The sequence below is a fragment of the Centruroides vittatus genome, unplaced genomic scaffold (genome assembly GCF_030686945.1).
Source record: "Centruroides vittatus isolate TY-2023 unplaced genomic scaffold, ASM3068694v2 contig_883, whole genome shotgun sequence".
Lineage (NCBI taxonomy): Eukaryota > Metazoa > Arthropoda > Arachnida > Scorpiones > Buthidae > Centruroides > Centruroides vittatus.
The window spans coordinates 203,619-222,986 of record NW_027122575.1 but is presented as its reverse complement, the minus strand read 5'-3'; the positions used below and the strand labels follow the sequence as shown (position 1 = coordinate 222,986).

At 30.6% G+C, this 19,368-nt stretch overlaps 1 protein-coding gene across 1 annotated transcript in view; it reads right to left on the bottom strand.

Annotated features, from left to right (window-relative positions):
• The window catches only part of LOC136983562 (uncharacterized), an 81,956-nt gene that overhangs the window by 39,559 nt on the left and 23,029 nt on the right, over positions 1 to 19,368 (bottom strand). Inside the window, exons 3-7 of the mRNA XM_067280345.1 lie at positions 14,025 to 14,098; positions 8,432 to 8,598; positions 8,051 to 8,148; positions 4,073 to 4,182; positions 3,356 to 3,458 (exon numbers count right to left, since the gene is read on the bottom strand). Coding sequence (XP_067136446.1) covers positions 3,356 to 3,458; positions 4,073 to 4,182; positions 8,051 to 8,148; positions 8,432 to 8,598; positions 14,025 to 14,098 — 552 coding nt within the window. The remainder of the gene's footprint in view (positions 1 to 3,355; positions 3,459 to 4,072; positions 4,183 to 8,050; positions 8,149 to 8,431; positions 8,599 to 14,024; positions 14,099 to 19,368) is intronic.

The following is a 19,368-nucleotide window of genomic DNA, read 5'->3' as shown; positions in this document are numbered from 1 at the left end:
AAAAATTCAACACTTATTTTTATAAATTCTGTATTAAAGCCTGAAATTGAATATGATTCTCCTTATGTAAAATCAAAAGGAATGCAATTTGTTCTGGCCAAGCAGGAAGAAAATCAAATTAACAGTAATAGTAATATAATTCCTAATAAAGTAAATTATTATAATTTCATAATTTCTCTTAAATTAAGTACAAAACTGAAAACAAAATTAATAAAAAAAACTTATTTCATATAAAATGTTTTATCATTCTCTGATATATTTAAAAATTTATTTTTAATCAGAAAATACTCACTGTCAAAACAGAACTCTCTCTCATTCTAGAAAAATTTAAAAGAATTGTTTGTTGCCATGCAGTGTTACCTTTTCAAAATCATATAAAATCACACGCTTTGAATAATCTTTTAATAAGCTCATTTTGATTAACATTAATAACAACTATTTAAAAAAAAATTATGAAAATTATTGCATAATTAACAAATTTGAGCTGAGTGGTATATTTTGCAAGTTATACTATAACATGAAAACAATGCTTAGAAAAAAATGACATTACTTATGACTCAGCCAAACAGAAGTGTGTTTTTGATATTTTGTAATATACAGTAGGTGATTGTTTCACGAACACTTTCACAAAAGATTTTTATGTTTGGACAACGAACACCTCACAGAACAAACACAAGAAGTGACGTAAAATAATGAATTCCGATTGGGCTTCCCTTGTCTTTGGGCAACATTTTGGAACTTTTCGGAGCACGGGAGACATTGACATCAACACTCAACCAGGTACATACTGATCAGATAGTATTCCTCCGAACTTTGAAATTCTCCCTTGTAATCCCAGCCTTTTATTTTCCTGACAGAAACAAATCTTTTATAGTATTCGCAAGACTGTTGGATGGACTCATTAAGTTTTGCGCTGGTTTATATTTTTGAAAGGTGAGAGTATAATAGCAAAGGTAGAGAGTGGGGAGAAGATATATGTTGTTGCTGGGCCGTATGGCTTGAACAAATCTACAGTAGGGTGCAGTTCAATCTTATCTAAGAAAGATACAGTATAATCAAGAAGACTCAAGTGGCTTAAGGAGTAACAAAAATCGCATCTGAGAAATAAAAAACATTGAAGAGCTCATAATGGAACCCGAAACTGATCTGATGACAGAAGAACGCCAAGAACTCTTGAATGAAGAACACCAAGAAACTCGGTGAGATATGTTTTCTTCTGAAAAAGAAGATTAATGCCGATATCTGCTATTAAAGATCTTATGAAGAAGAGGGAGGATGTCAGAACAATGGTCTTAGAATGACATCCAAACCAGGTTGAGATAGGCTTGGGGATCTCTGCAATTACAATGCTATTAATTACTTCTGAAAACTCCTGAAGAAGAGAGAAAAGCAATCAACATTAGACAGATTCTTTAACTCTCACAAACAGAAAAACATGACTAATAAAAATGCAAGACTGTGTATATATGTATTTTTATTATTACATATAAATAAACGTAGTTAAGAAAGTATATATTTTTTTATTTTTTGGAGTTCCCAGAACGAATTAATCAAATTCCCATAATAACCTATGGTAAATTGATAATTGGTTAACGAACAATTTGGATAGCTCACAAAATCTTGGAATGGATTATGTTCGTTAACCTATCACCCACTGTATTTTTAAATGTGTAAGCACAGTGCTTACAGACTCTTTCATTTAAAAATATAATAAAAATTAATATTATATAATAGCAATATATATAATATAATGAAAAAGTTATTATTTTATAGTAATTTAAAGCTGGTATTTACATAATTAAACTACTTTTATTAGTTCAATTATATAGTTGTCAACTTTAGATTATTAAAAACTGATTCAGATTGTCTTTACCATAGCAGAATGTGTTACCAGAACTAAAATTATAATACTGAAACTTTATTCACATACGATATCAATAAGAACATCAGTTTTAGTAATCAATTAATACTCTATATTAAAAATATGTTTTAAATTGTATTATAAAAGCAGTTTAAAATAACTTAATTAAATACTATTTTCAGAAGTTCTTGTTAATTATATACATATATACACATCTGATCTATATAAATATATATAAAATTAGAAGGTTTGTATAATAATAAAATATAATAATTAATTAATTGTCATTACATTTTTATTAATGAAATGATGTACGAGAACTTTAATAGTGCTTGAATCTTACATCTGGTAATTTTTATATTTGATTTCAAAGTTTAAAGTATAATTTTATGTATTTATTCCTTTTATATGAATTGAAAAGATTTTTAAAAATTTTTTATTAGTAATATATTAGGAGACTCCAGGTAGGGCTGCAGAGTGGAACCCTCTAGAAATTTTGGATAAACTTAACTAAATTCTTGAATAAAAAGTCTTTGGTTAAAAGATATAATTTATTCTTTTGAAGAATGTACTTATGTGTGACAGATTCTCAGTATTAAATAGAAAAGTAAGATGACAGTGCCGAGACGTTGTATGGTGATATCTATGTAACTAGGATGAGTGACAGGAGATACACATAATAAATCACTTATTAGGCTGAATTTAGCATGGCCCAGAGAACATTTCAAAGTGGACTATATATATCTGTATCTATTTTATAACATTTCAAATGTTAACACATTGATATCATTTTAAACTAATTTTTTTAATTTTAAGTATATAAACATGTTTTAATTTTAGTAGTAATTGAATTACATTTTTATAATTTGTTAAATTAAAGTAAAACAAATACTTTTGCATATTATTATGAATAGTTTTTATCAAATGTTCAATGATTTGCAATGAAGTACTTAAAAATTAATAATGTGGAAAATTAATTATATGCTGTTAAATTAAAGTCTTTCTGATATAAAAATCAGTCTTATGAGTCATCACTGTAGTGCATTTAATGTTTTCTAAATTTGTATCCTTTAATTTTTTAAAATTTTTATAAATTAAAAAAATATTTTGTTTTTTTTTGCATATAAAAAACAAACTATGTTTCAAAATCCTACGTAATTTTTTCTATAAATTTTATAATCAATTTGCTTACTGTTAATAAAGTGAAACAGGCTTTGATCAAAAATATTTCTTATAATCAACTTTAATTTAGTATCTTCAACTGATTACTTTTTATTTAATGTTTTATAAAGTTCAGGATGATACCTAGCTTGCAGTCTTTTTCAAATAATAGTAATATATCAAGACTATATTAAAAATCATAATTTTTTTGATTTTAATGTAATCGTAAATCAAACCTAAAGCAAAAATAGTTTATTTCAAAATGAAAATAATATTTATGATAAAATATTGCAGATAAAAATTTTTTGTTTTTATTATTTAATGTAAACTTACAACAGGATTTATGTATTTTTGTACTAATTCTCTTCCCTCAGTTTTTGCAATTCTTCTCCATGTTTCTTGAGAATATATTCTGACACCATCTGCTACATAGTATCTATTAAAAAAAGAAATAATAACATATTGTAATTCATCCAATTTTCAGTTCATATTATGTAATAAACTCAAAATATACATATAAAATATAAATTTAATCAAAAATATATAGCAGTTATTTTATCATCATCTATTTTAGTCAAACTAATACATATTTAATAAATATGCAAAATTACACATAGTTAATAAAACATGCTTTTTTGTCAAGTATTCACATTCAATTTTAATATAAATGCAAAAGAAAGATAATATAAATTATCATTTAATTATATACTGTACATATATAATTAATTTAATTATAATTTAAATACATTGATAAATAAGTATATTTTAAATAAATACACTGTTAAGTATCCTTGGTGGACCATAAGGAGTTTGATTATAGTCCACCAAGTTTGGATCAAAATAATAGTCCAAACTTACTGGGCCTTTAATTTAATGAGGCTCCCCCAAACTTATTTTAAAATGTGTAGAACATATTATTTTTACAAACTCAGATGATTTTTAAAAATAGAATTGCAAACTGAATTCAGGTTTGGATTAGAGATTGCATTGTATTTACTTATAAAATATTTAATTTTAGAAATTATTTATTTAAGATTTCAAATAAATTACCTATTTAGACACATTCTTGGTAATAATACAGGATAAAACACCTCTCTTTCTTCTTCATTATTAAATGAAAGAAGGAATTTTCTTGCAGCTTCAGATGAAGCTAATCGCACCTTTAAAATAAATATGCAAATAAATATATATTTTATATAGTAATAATTAGAATTCATATAAATTTAATTTAATTTCAGCTACAAGTAATTTATTTTTATTTATACAATTAAAAATATATATACTATAAATTTCTGTTTTATCACTGAAATATACACAGGGTTCGTACTCAAATTTTTGTTTTGAATTCCCTGACCATCACATTTCTTACGGTGTGGAATATCGACACAATATAACAGCATTTTATTTATTGTGAACATTGAGTATATCTAACCCTCTTTCTGACAGTTGATGTTTCAAAGACTGCCACATTAAAAAAAAAACATACAGTACAGTAAGACCCCGTTTAACACTGCCTTGCTTAACGCTGTTTCGGTATTACGCGGTAGTATTGGAATTACCCGAGATCACACGCAGTGTTGGGATCAAGGCATAATATCAAATTTTAAAGCTTATTATTTGTGGCAGACATTCTGACAACTGATTGAAAAAACAGATGGAGCAGATAAACAATCCATTAGAGATTTTTGGAAAAACTATAATATCATGGATGCTGTAGACATCATCAATCTTTCCTGGAATGAGGTGACTGAGAAATGTTTGAAAGGAGTATGTATGGCCAGAGCTAAGCAAGGATGTTGAAACAAGAGAATCCAGTGTTGATGTTGACGAAATTGTCAAGCTACCTGTAGCTAATGAAACAGGGTTGGATAATATAAATGCGCAGGATATTGAAGAATTATTGCAAGTTACAACTGGAGAAAGTTTTTCCAGCAACGATCTTAAAGAATTAGTAGAACAACAGGTGCATGAAGATGACGAAATTAGCATTTCTGAAAATGAGGAACAAAAGGAACTTTCAACGAATTTTCTAAAAAAGTTTAGCCAGTATAACGGAAATAATGGATCAATTTATCACAAACGTAACTTCTTTACTCAAACTTTTTTTTTTTATTTTCATGAATGTTTTATGAATAAATTTCGATATTAGCAATAAATAAGTCTATAATTAATGTAATAAAAAGTATTTAACAATAAATGTTACAAAAAAAAAACTGATAAATTTTCCTATTCTCTGTTCTGTTTCACATATCCCCCTTATTTACATGTTAAGATGACCCCGTTTAACACTGTTTCGTTTAGCACTCTGTCATCTAGGAACGCATCCCCCGCGTTAAGTGGGGTCTTACTGTACATACATCCTATAGAAAAATGTGATAGAATCCACAACTTCAATGTAATGAAAAAATAAGCAATTTACAAACAAAACATGAACTTTTTATTTAATCATCATTTATCATTATTATTTGTATGTAAATCTAGTAAATACAAGGTAGCATAAAATCAACAAACAGTATTCTTTCATATAAAAATAGTACTGTACTTAAAATGAACTCTTAATTCCAACAAGGACTAATTTTAATGAGAACCTTGTGTCTGTATGTTTCTTTGACACGATGTTTTTATTTCTGAAAAGATTTGAAATTGTTCTTGAACACTGCAGAGCATGACAAACACATAATTTCATGCAACAAGTGGAATCTTATCTTACATTTTGTTCACATTCTTCATACCAAAAACCTCTTCCATTTCTGCATTGGACAGATTTCCAGCTTATAGTAAAGCTTAACATAGAAAATCACTCTCAAAGTAGTATTCATCCTACTCTGCATTAACATTACAAAATTTGTCTCTTATCATCTGAACAACTCACTTTGGAGTAGAAAGTTATCATGGAAAGTTTCATATATGGAAAGTATATGAACTCAACAAAATTTTTACAAATGAAGATCAAATGCCTTGAGCATCTTCATCTAAGTCTCATTGTGCACAATTGACATAAGCTCCACACAAATACCATATAACAATTAATCCAGCACAGTTCTGCAAAGGAAATCAAATTAAGTTCAAGTATCAAAATAAGTAGACTAATCACAATAAAAAATTTAAATAAATAACCTTCTTCTAATTGAAAATTTTCATTTTTATTAATTTTAGCTGATATTTGGCAACTAAACCTACATGTTTTCAATCTCTTCAATTTTTATCGCTAGATGGTAATTAAGTTTAAAATTAAAAGTAAGTAAATAGTAACTACTATTTCAACAGACTGTGTCTTTAATTTTAATTTTACACTCACATGGTTTATAAATGACTTCACACAAGCTCAGGCCATTACAATGTTAATACACATCTATTTGACATTTAAAAAAAAAATCAGTCTACTGTATAATTAATTATATATATTATATTGTAGCTGTGTAATAAAATAAATGGACTAATTGCTGCAAGCATATTCAGATGGCATTGCAAAAACCATTGTGTTCATAGGCACAGAGTTGATAGCCACTGCATTACAGTATGATTAAAATAAATAATCTGTTTAGACTGGTGCACTGACTAGTTATAGTGATCAAGCTACTGATTTTTTATTAAGAAGTTAAACATAAATGTAGCAAATCTGTAGATAAATGAAAACTGACATAAAATAAGATGTGAATTTATTATACATTTATATATATATATATATATATGTGTGTGTTTCTAAAAAGTTATTCATGTTTAAAATCTTGCAAAAGACACAAACTGATAATAAAATATTAAACAGAAATTTTAGGAAATGTTTTATTTTGTTAAATTAACTTGAATTTTAAAAAATATTTATTACATTCCCATATGCTGAACTAATACGAAGAGTATTTTTTAAATAAGGTCCGTTTTTTGATAAGAAAAATACTGTAAATATCGTTAAAATATATTTTTTCCCATATTCTACATACTTTTATCTACTTTTCTACATAATTTCCATTTTTGTTCAAACATTTGTCATACCGCTCAAAAAATTTTTTAATTCCAACTTCAAAGAAATCTGCTGCCTGCTGCCGGAAGACATTAGGTCACGCCACTTGTCTTGTATGGCACGGCAGAGTTTTCTCAAGGTCACACAATAAGCATCAGAATTGATTGTTGTGCCTCTTGGTATAAAATCCATTAACAAAGTCCCTTTCCTGTCCCAAAAGACAGTTACCATGATCTTTCGTGCTGAAATCGAATAACAGATCGTATCTTACAGTCGGCAGGCAACTCAATTTTCTTAAACATTATAAACTTTTACAGCTCAGCACACAGACAGACAATACAGTAGAAAAGGGCATCTAAACACGCGCAAAGCATGCTAAAAGCAGATGCTCATGCACATCGCTGCAATTGAGCATCATTCTTATTCTCATTCACAAACGGACCTTATTTAAAAAATAGCCCTCGTATAAAATTAATTTATAATGTACATATTTTCTTTATTATAAACATTTTATATTAAAATTTATTAATAAAAATTTATGAACACAAAATTCAGTAATGAACTGCAAAACAACTAAAAACTTGAGAAATAGAAACTCTCTCTCTTTTATTTAGGGCATCTTCAGAATCAAACAGAATTCAAGTAAATACATTACATAACAAATCATCATTCCAAACAGAAGATTGTATTTTTCAAGTTTTTAGTGACTTTTTGTTGTTTATTTTATAATTCAACACTAAATTTTGTCTTTATAAATTCTACTTATCAATATCAATATGCAGATTCTATCATGATATTTAATAATAAATCAGATGAATAATTTCAAAATGTTTTAGTAGAAATCCTCATCTACTAACATAATTACATAATTTTAATTAAAATGATTCCATAATTCATATATATTTTAAACTAATTACATAGCATTTAGAATTTAAATAGAAAATAAATATATTATTCAAAATTTTTCTAATTAATTAAAATTTTCAAATGAACATAAATTAAAACAAATTATTTTTTATAACATCAAATTTTAAAATTTTAAATTATTTATCTTTCAGAAGTTCATTTACCTGACTCCAATTATCTGAAAGTCCTAATCCTATTTCATGACTAATTTGATGACCAAATTGAGTGGATTTAAATGGATTATGGTATATTTTATTATCTCCTGAAATTTTTAAAATAAAACAGTTGAACTAAGGAGTAAAAAGTTGGGCTGTTTTATTTATGCAATGTTATAAATTTATTTGTGAAATAGTATAAATAAATTCAAATATATTATATAAATAAGACACACTATTAAAAGTATAATTAAACACATTACTTGTAATTTAGATATATATTTACATACTTTCTTATTATAAAGTGTATTTTCCATTTCCTTATGATGATAAATATTATTATTACATTAGAAATAAAAAGGGTTCTAAAGAAGAAAAAAAAAACATTACCATTTTCCACTGATCCACAACTAACAAGGGAACCCAAGACATAAAATCCTGTCTCTCGAACAAATCGATTTGTATGCTTTAAAGCTTGAAATAAAAGATCGAGCAATTCTTGATTAATCCACATTTGGAAACTTGGTCCACATCCATCTATCATTGCTTGTAAACATCTGAAAATAATCATAGTTAATATTTTAAATATAACATGTAATTAAAAAAATGCAATAAAAATGTCAATCCTCAATTAAACTTTATTTTTTATTCTTATTGTTCACTAAATACCATTTAACAATTTTAATTACTTAATAATAAAATTATTATACATTTTTAACTTAAAAACTGGAAGTTGAAAACAAAAATAATTTGCTAAAAAATAGTAGATAATAAGAAAACTTTCTAAAATGAGAAAAAAATAATGTAAGTTATTTAATTAATATAACAATTACAGTATGAAAAATAAAATCATCATTAAGAGACAATGTCAATATGATGTCTACTTTAAAGATGTTTTCACTGATTAATTTAGATTAATGTTCTTCAATTTTACTGACTGGTAGTACCTTTAAATGTACATAAAATTTTATTAAAAAGCTTCCTTGAAAATTTATAAAAAAACTTTTAATATATATTACCCATAATAAGAATAGAGTATATACAGTAAAACCATGATTATCTGAGGCAAAGCTGTAAGTAAATATACACCCTGTATACTTATATATGAAAGTAGTATCAGTACAGCGGTTACAAACTTTCAGGAGAGATAGAGTATACCTAGACAATGGGAAATCACATAGCAGTGCATGGTTGGAAACACTTTCCTGGCACAGTAGTGATGACACAAAACACAAGAAAGGACACAAACAGGGTGAGAAAACATGTTTATTATTCTTAGTACAGCAAAAATGCTGAAATGTCTTTGGCTGGTATATGTGATACATCAAGGCACTAGTGTACGAAACTCCCGTTAACAGTGCTGAGGAACTTGTCACATGCATTGTGGCAGCTGCTGGGGAAGTCTGGGACACGTCCAGTACTTTTGACAAGGTTAGATCTTCAATACACCAGAGATGTGAGGCCTGCATCACAACTCGGGGTCATAATTTCAAACACCTTCTTTGATTTTTGCTGTACTAAGAATAATAAACATGTTTTCTCACCTTTTCTTGTGTTTTACATCGTCATTACCACACCAGGAAAGCATTTCCGATCATGCATTGCTATGTGATTTCCCATCATCTAGGTGTACTCTATCTCTCCTGAAAGTTTGTAACCGCTGTACTGATACACCCTGTATATATAAAAGTAAAAGAAAATATTATAATTCATAAAAACATAAAAATAAGTTTAAAATGATGACTTGTATTATAAAATGATTTGTTTCTGTTACTTTTTATTATTTAAGTTTAATGCAAGACAAATCATTCATATTAAAATATAACTACAATAACACACATTTTTAAATATAACGAGCAATTATTTATTGTAACATTGTTACAATGCCAGGCTGCAATTTCTAATCATATTTTTTATTTATTTAACTTAAAATATTCACTCTCCACTTCAAATTAGTAGTGGCTTGTCCCTGTACATCATACTTTTCTAAATTTTTTTAACCAAAATTAGGTATGGCCTATACTTGAGATAATAAATTGCTTTAAAATTATTCATTATCATTAATTATCTTTACATATCTTAGGATAATAAAAATTGTAATCAATGTCTTCATTTGAAACTGATAGCTATTGTTTTTGTTCTTCACATAAAACTTCACTGTCACTACCAGTGTCACTTGAGTCTTCATTCTCAGATGATGCGAGATGATGCATTGTCTTCTGCATTGGAAATGGACTTGATTTTGAAACATTTGGACACTATTTGTTCTGATATTAGTTTCCATCAAGCCAAAATCCATTTGCACATCTGAGACAGGGATGGTTTTCTTATCCACTTTGTCAGTGTCGTATCTCTGGCACTGCACCTCCAATTGTGGTAGAAATGCCGCGGATGAGCTTTAAAAGGATGGTCGACGGATATGTCAAGCGTTGCAGCATTCCAGTCATCCCGCCTGGTATCATAACCATGTCACTTTTCTCCTCCCTTATACACTTTTGGTCAGATGACCTCAAAAGCTGTCAACAACCAATATGGACCACTGACATAACAATGCACCTGGACATAGAAACCACACTGACTTCAGCCAATCCATGTAGCGTTCTTCTGTCATCCAGCCTTGATCTTGAATTCGTACCAATATTTCAGGTGGTAGTGTTTCTTTTGGAAGGTTTTACACTTACAAATGACATAAGATGGCAGCTTGTTTCCATCAGCAGTGATGCATAGCATTGCAGTACAATGTTGTTTTTCTGCTCCTGCTATTTGCACCAGAACTGTTTTTTTACCTGACTGATTGATTATAGTGTCACTTGGCACATCAAAGAAGACAGGAGTTTTGTCAGCATTGCCTATTGCCCCCAAGTCATAACTGTGTCTTTCTTAGGCTGAGGACATATTTCTGAAATGTGAGCAGTTTCTCTTCGTAGGTATCAGGAAGCTTCTGCATCATTGAAATTCAACACTGAATCATGAGCTTGTGTCATGCCATGAAATGTCTTGCCCAGCCATAACTCATTAAATTCATTTTTGAGAATGTTCAAATTTTGAGCAATCCTTCATCAGGCTTTGAACTGAATCATTTCAACAGACACAGAAAATCCATTTGCCCAAATTTCATGGATATATCTCAACAGATTTGCTTTCAGGTCTCTGCAAAATGATAGCTGATTTTGTGATGTTTTCTCAAGACCATCCTTTGTTTGAATCCATCATCACATTTTTTTCGTCTACATCAAAGTTTCATCCTGCTGCTCAATTTCTATTTTCTTGTGCATAATGCACCACTTCAATTTAAATTTCACTGTAAATTAGTGCCACAAGTAGAAAATTGCAAAGCTGAATATTAGAACATCAAGATGATATTTGTAAAAATAAAATTTCAACAGAACTATATAGAAGGGTTATCAATCATTACTTACACCCCTGTGGAATAAATGTTCCATCCTCGTACAATGTGAGGACTGCAACTGTTTACTCATCTGGGAAACATTATTAATCGGAGCCGTGTAAAAGGCCCCGTCTAGAGCTCCCAAAAATATGGGTTTCACTATTCAATAATTTAAAAAATTAAATCACAGCTGTCAATAATTTTCAATTACCGTATTTTACAGACTATAAGACGCTAGGGACTATAAGACGCACCTTAATTTTTAAGCAATTTAAAAAAAAAAAAAAAATACCTATAAGACGCTATGGACTATAAGACGCACCTGAATTTTGGAGGCAATTTTTTGAAGAAAAAAAGTGCGTCTTATAGTCCGTAAAATACGGTATACATTTAATCAACAGTCAAAATATAAGTTTAATAGCAGACCATTTAAATTTAACACATGCATTTCAATTAGTAAAAATTAATGCTAAACATTTAAAAATAACATATTCCCTCCAATTAAAACATTAACATTAATGTTAAAATTCACATCAACGTTCTAAAATTTGTTTTTGTTTTGCCTGAAGAAGACATTCTATGTGTGTTGAAAGTGCTTGCAAAATATTCATATTTATTTTGTGTTTTACTCATCAAAACCTTATTAATGCTGATAGACAGTGCTGTTAAACTTTTATCTGATAAGAATCTGGCATGAAAAATTAATTATTTCTTTCAAACTTTTTATTGTTTGGTATGTACACTTTCTTGATCATGAGCATTTAAATTCATGGTCAAGAAAGTGTACACACCAAATTCAGTAGCATTTGGCCCAATTATTCTTTCTATACAGAGCTCTAAGCAATTCCAGTTTAATTATAATCACTTTACATATTAGGGCAATTCTGATGTTTTATTAATACAATATTTTACCCTTGTGTTTCAATTTATTTAATAGTTCTTTATATAAACAATACACACACATATATAAAACAGAGAGTAAATTAATCTTCAAAATTAAGCAGATGCTGCTTAAATTGACCATTCAATCTGATGTCTATGAAATTTCAAGGATCAAAGTTTGACATTTTCACAGAAGTAAAATATTTTTGAAATTTTTTATTTTCTGGTAACATAATATTCTCTTTAAAAGAACCATTTTATTTTTCCATAAGGCATCTGCTTCTACTCAAACATGTCAGCAAGGCCATTATTGCTTTATGGTATTAGACATTTGTATAAAACTATCATTTCAATCTCTCACAGATATTAATATGCAATAAAAAATAAAATTAACAAATTTTGATATATATATAACTTGGAATGACTAAAAGTGGGTTGATTGGACTAATTATGACCAAACAAGGTGCAAGAGAACTAACTATAAATCACCAAAAGTTGGTGAGTTTGTGTGTCTTATGAGGTACTATAAGAGTTTCTTGTTAAAGTCCAATTATACATGGAGTCAAAAATAGTGTTAACAGAAAGTACGTAAAAATTTAAACATGTTTACTTTGGGATAATTTTTGATAACTCATGCTGTCATTGAGTAAAGTAAACAAATATCTAAGTCAGGAACAAAACTGTCTACAGGAAAAAAACTGGGTATTTTTCCCCAGAGAAAACTTAAAGGCCCATAGTGATTGCCACCCCTATAAAATTAACATTATTTTTACTAACAGAAGATAAAATATTTAAGGCTACTTTTTATTAATACAAAAACATTCTATGTATTTCATTTGTTCAAAACACAAAAGGATAAAAAGATCTGTTAGGAAGCAAAAAAGGTCTGCTCTATTCCTGGACTCCATACAAGCTCTCGCTGGATCTCGTCAGGAAAAACAGGTGGCAAGCATATGAACAGGCACTTCTGCCATTAGCTTAAAGTTGACCATATTGACCACAACAAAATTCTGGAGTTTTTGATTGTGTTTTTACAAATCAGGGTAGAACTGATTGCCCTAGTTGCTATCAATTCAGATGTTAATAATGCAAGGTCTTAGGTTCACAAGCATCTACCATAATGGCCAATTGCATCCATGCACATGTGTTGTAGTCAGTATGGATAGCATTAACAGCACAAACATGCTTGCTTGCTTGTTTGTCTGCTTATCCTGACTTAGATGTTTATGTTTCTTTACTTGACGACAGTACAAGTTATCAAAAATTGCCTCAGATCAAACGTTGTTTAGATTTTCATGTACTTTCTGATGACACCATTTTTGATCCCATTATTTAAGTGTCTCCAACCCCAAATTTTGGACATGCATGATTCCCTTGTACCTTGTTTGGCCATAATTAGTCCAATCCTCCTAACTTTAGTCATTCCAAAGTTATGAAACCGATTCACTTTATTTTTAATACCCTGTATAATATTGTTATTCATTAAATTTAACCTCTTACTGCAATACACAATATTAAAATATTTAATTACATTCAAACAGTACATTTAAAAACATTATATTTAACAACTTTTCTAAATAATGTAGTTATATTTTTATTCATTTAAATATAAGATTTAAATAAAAAATAATTAATAACGTTAAAAGAATTCAAATGCATTTTTAGTATAAATTTTTCAATAAAATTTAAAGCAAACTAAATTTATACACTTACTTCATACTTGTTTCTAGGCATTTCCAACCAGCTGTGTCATGAAATATCTGGGATGCATCCCGGCCTGTTTGTTTCTGAAATTATAAGTAAATTTTTAAATTACAAAATTTTACTGTTATGAATATCAATTTGAGATCTATAGCAATATACTAAATGAAATTAATGTAATAAAATGTAATTTTATTGTATCTGTTTATATTCAAAAACACAATAAAATATTCATATCTTTTGGACAAAATAGGACCCAAGAAACTTTCTATATAGTTTACAAATCATTCTCTCTTAGGAACATCAATTATCCCTCTGATAAATATTCATGATCCTTTGCATTCAGTACACCCTTTGTCAGAAAAGTTTCAGGACAAAGCTCATAAAAATAGAAAATTGCAATTACCAAGTAATGATCCTAGCCCTTGGCAAAGTAGTCCCCTCAACTATCTATACACAATTGTCAATGTTTCTGGAGGTCTTGGAAGCAAGCAGAGAAAGTTTCAAGTGTGATGCTTGTTAGTTCATTTGTCAGTCTGTTGGATGTCTGTGATATCTTGACAAAACATCCCTTTCAGTTGCAACTCTGTCAGAAAAGTGTGATTTTTCTTGTTTCTGCGAGTGAAAAAGAAACTGACATTTCATCAAGATATTGCAGATAACCAACAGACTGACAAATGAGCTAACAAGCATCACACTTGAAACTTTCTCTGCTTGCTTCAAAGACCTCCAGAAACGCTGGCAATTGTGTATAGATAGCTGAGGGAACTACTTTGCCAGGAGTGAGGATCATTACTTGGTAATTGCAATTTTCTAGTTTTTACGAGCTGTGTCCTGGAACTTTTCTGACAAAGGATGTATATACAAGCAGCAATGAATGGGGCAATCAAAAAATTTCCAGAGATGCTATTCCATTGGGACTGATCCCTTTATATTCATAGGTGCTGGCAGTGCCCTATATATTTCCTACACTGTTTGAAAAAGTCTCATCTGCCCATATATACAAGATCAAATTATGTAAGGCTATGTTATTCAAATACGGTCATTTGAACAAGTAAATGAGCATGAAGGTGCTATCAGGAATCAAAAATTCTCTACACTATAATAATATTTCATCCTAAGAGATTTGAAACAATCTGGGATTTGTTAGAATTATAATACAAATTGGCTTTGTATATACTTCTATAATTATGCACACGTATACATAACAATCTTTCATTGTTTATTATTTAATTTCTACTTAGTTCTGGTCTTCGTTTTAAAAAACAGTTTTACTTGTTTATATTTTTAATTACAATATGTTTGTAGGATCATATGGAAGATTGTTCATGCACATACTCAAGGAACACAAAGTTTCATGCAAATTATGATCAATTAATAAACAGAAATATATTAAAATTTGAGAATATGTTTCATAACATGTACATAGTCACATGAATTAAATGAACTCAAATGGAATATATGCTATGCTCCCACATTCAAGTAATTCTTGAATCAACGTTCTAAAATTTTACAGTTTATGTAGTTAGAACCTGATAATGACTACTGTACTTTTTGGAATATAAGCCATATCTGGCTATAAGCAGAGGATAAAAATATGTCTTTGTTGTAAACTGATTAGCAGATAAGCAGTAATAACTTTTAGTTGCTGATAAATACTCAATGTTAAAATACAAATGTTTATTAAAAACTATAGTTACAATTATCATTTAAAAATATTACTCACAGCAAGAAATTTAAAATTTTGAAAAGAATTAATTTTCAAATTTAAGTTCAAAATTGTTTACAGTTAAAATTTAGCCAATTGACATATTTAGCATAATTTCAATTTTTGAATATTAAATGAATGAATTACAATGAAATCAATTAGTTACAAATAATTTAACTGTTGATACTGGAATCAAATTTAAAATTTCAATTACAAACAAATGATATTCATTGATAATTTCAATTTCAAAATTTGTTAGCATTGGGTCATTAAATTAATTAACTTTATAAATGTCAACAATTTCTGATATCAGTAATACTGAATGTCAATAATATCAGCTTATTCATTTTTCTGACTTTGATATTGGAAAATATTGTATCAATAGTAGATTATTTTACAATATCAAACACCACTAGTTCAGATTTAGCTATCACTTGCAAAGTGATTCATAAAGGATGTGAAATTTTTTCCATACATATGCTGTACTTTCGTATAAGCCACAATCTCACTTTTCCAATATAAAATCAACCAAAGCTTATTCTCCAAAAATTAAGTAGTTAAATTAGCTGAAAACATTTGTTTGTGCAAAAATTAAATGCTGAATATTAAAGGTTTAATTTCTCAAGTTAATTTCATCTGGTTATTAATTATGTCAGTAGCCATCATATAAAATAATTTAGTGACTTTTGTTAAAAAGTCACTAAATTATTATATATGATGGCTATGTATATAAATGAAAAGTTAAGAGATTTTTAAAATTAACAACATAAATAAGATACCCAATCTGCTAATCTGACTACCGGTTTATTTAATCCATAAACTCTTTTCTAACCTTTGTATCCGGTAATTTCTTTACTGTCCAAAAAACAAACGTTTTCGGCCTCACTCGAGGTCTGCTTCAGGTTAATCAAACAAAAGAACAAACGAGAACTGGCTTCCAAATTATTTGAATTAATCCTCGAGGAACTTTTAGTTTTAAAATATATTCGAACCTAATTTTGAATATACGCGTGCTCTATGTAGCGTTGCTGTTTTCGTATTCTTCGCATACGTAACGCCATGCGTATGAAAGGGCGTTGCCATCCTTAAAGTTTATGCATTTCCCTACTCGGCCGGCCCTGTAAATTTCCAGGGCATCCGTCTGAAAGGCTCTATTTATCAATCTGGCGTTGGATAGGTCCGCGTGAACTTCTGGATCGGTGGCGTAGGTGGATAAGGCGGTGGTGCAACGAGCATGGTTTATATCGTATTTGTGCTCCTTGACCCTCTGTTGGATGGAACGTTTAGTGGAGCCAATGTATACCAGTTCACGCCCAAATCTGTCATCTCTCACTGGAATACTGTATACACCTGGAGCTCGAAGCGGGTTCATTTTGTCCTAGGCGTTGCGCAACAATTTATACACATCTTGGGACCTTTTGTACGCCACTCTGATACCAGTTTTGGTTGCAATTTCCTTATATAAGGTCTGTAATCGCCGATTGTATTCTACCACCGCGTATCGGCTGGTCGGTTCCTGAATCCGATCCCCATGCGTAATGGTTGTACTTTGCGTATCCCGCGGTCTGGAATAGGCTCGTGCTAGCTTTCGTATTAGTTCTTTTTTGTACCCATGTGCTATCGCGATGCGTTCTATCTTCTGGAGCTCCATCCTAGTATCCTCCAACTTGGAAGGGTGTGTATATGCTCTTCTAACTAAAGCGCGGAACGCTGCGATTTTATATGTGTAAGGGTCGGCTGATTTTGCTGGAATAAACCATGGAATGTAGCCAGGTTTATAGTATATCCCCGTTTCAATCCTTCTTCCATTTAGTCTGATGTTGATATCCAAGAAGTGGGCATTGGTGGTAGACATTTGGTCCATTTTAAGGGTCAACCCGTATGGATTGTTGTTCATGCGACTTAAAAAATCATTGATGTTCGTTTCCATTTTCCACAAGATAAATACGTCATCTACATATCTTTTATATATAACTATATCGGACCTATATTGTGGTATGACGGTTTGTTCCAATTTACGTAGAACCAGTTCACAAAAGTCGCCTGAAAGCGGGCTGCCCATGGGTACCCCACATTTCTGTATATAGGCTCTGTTGTTGAACTGAAATATGGAGTTATAACACATGAGATGTGCCAGCTCGAGGGCTTGCTTACGATGTGTTGGTGTTCTGCATTAGGCCAAGAGGAGATCCCTCAGAGCGCAGAAACATGGTTCTAACTTTATTGATGGGTATAATGAGACAAAGTCCAACACCATGATGAGTGCTCCATCTGTTAGCTGCGTTTGCCTTAATAGGCCTATTAGTTCTGTGGGGTCCTTGACGATTAGATTGTAATCCCTCAGATGGTCAGCCGCAATGTTGTGGACTGCTTTCTCAAGGAGTTTCGTCGGAGACCTGGCCTTGTCTAGAATTGGTCTAAGAGACTGTGCGGGCTTATGTGTTTTTGCAAAAGCGAATAACTTAGGTGTGTCCGGTGAGGCCACTAACATCCTTCTCAACTTCAGCTCATTGGCAAGAGATGTTTTTGTAAAGCGTGTGCAATGAGCCTGTAGTATGTATACAAACCCTTCGTCAATCGGTTCACAATCCGTTTTGGTGATGTATTGCTGCATAAGATCTCTGTATGTGGATTCTTTTACATATAGTTATATATAAAAGATATGTAGATGACGTATTTATCTTGTGGAAAATGGAAACGAACATCAATGATTTTTTAAGTCGCATGAACAACAATCCATACGGGTTGACCCTTAAAATGGACCAAATGTCTACCACCAATGCCCACTTCTTGGATATCAACATCAGACTAAATGGAAGAAGGATTGAAACGGGGATATACTATAAACCTGGCTACATTCCATGGTTTATTCCAGCAAAATCAGCCGACCCTTACACATATAAAATCGCAGCGTTCCGCGCTTTAGTTAGAAGAGCATATACACACCCTTCCAAGTTGGAGGATACTAGGATGGAGCTCCAGAAGATAGAACGCATCGCGATAGCACATGGGTACAAAAAAGAACTAATACGAAAGCTAGCACGAGCCTATTCCAGACCGCGGGATACGCAAAGTACAACCATTACGCATGGGGATCGGATTCAGGAACCGACCAGCCGATACGCGGTGGTAGAATACAATCGGCGATTACAGACCTTATATAAGGAAATTGCAACCAAAACTGGTATCAGAGTGGCGTACAAAAGGTCCCAAGATGTGTATAAATTGTTGCGCAACGCCTAGGACAAAATGAACCCGCTTCGAGCTCCAGGTGTATACAGTATTCCAGTGAGAGATGACAGATTTGGGCGTGAACTGGTATACATTGGCTCCACTAAACGTTCCATCCAACAGAGGGTCAAGGAGCACAAATACGATATAAACCATGCTCGTTGCACCACCGCCTTATCCACCTACGCCACCGATCCAGAAGTTCACGCGGACCTATCCAACGCCAGATTGATAAATAGAGCCTTTCAGACGGATGCCCTGGAAATTTACAGGGCCGGCCGAGTAGGGAAATGCATAAACTTTAAGGATGGCAACGCCCTTTCATACGCATGGCGTTACGTATGCGAAGAATACGAAAACAGCAACGCTACATAGAGCACGCGTATATTCAAAATTAGGTTCGAATATATTTTAAAA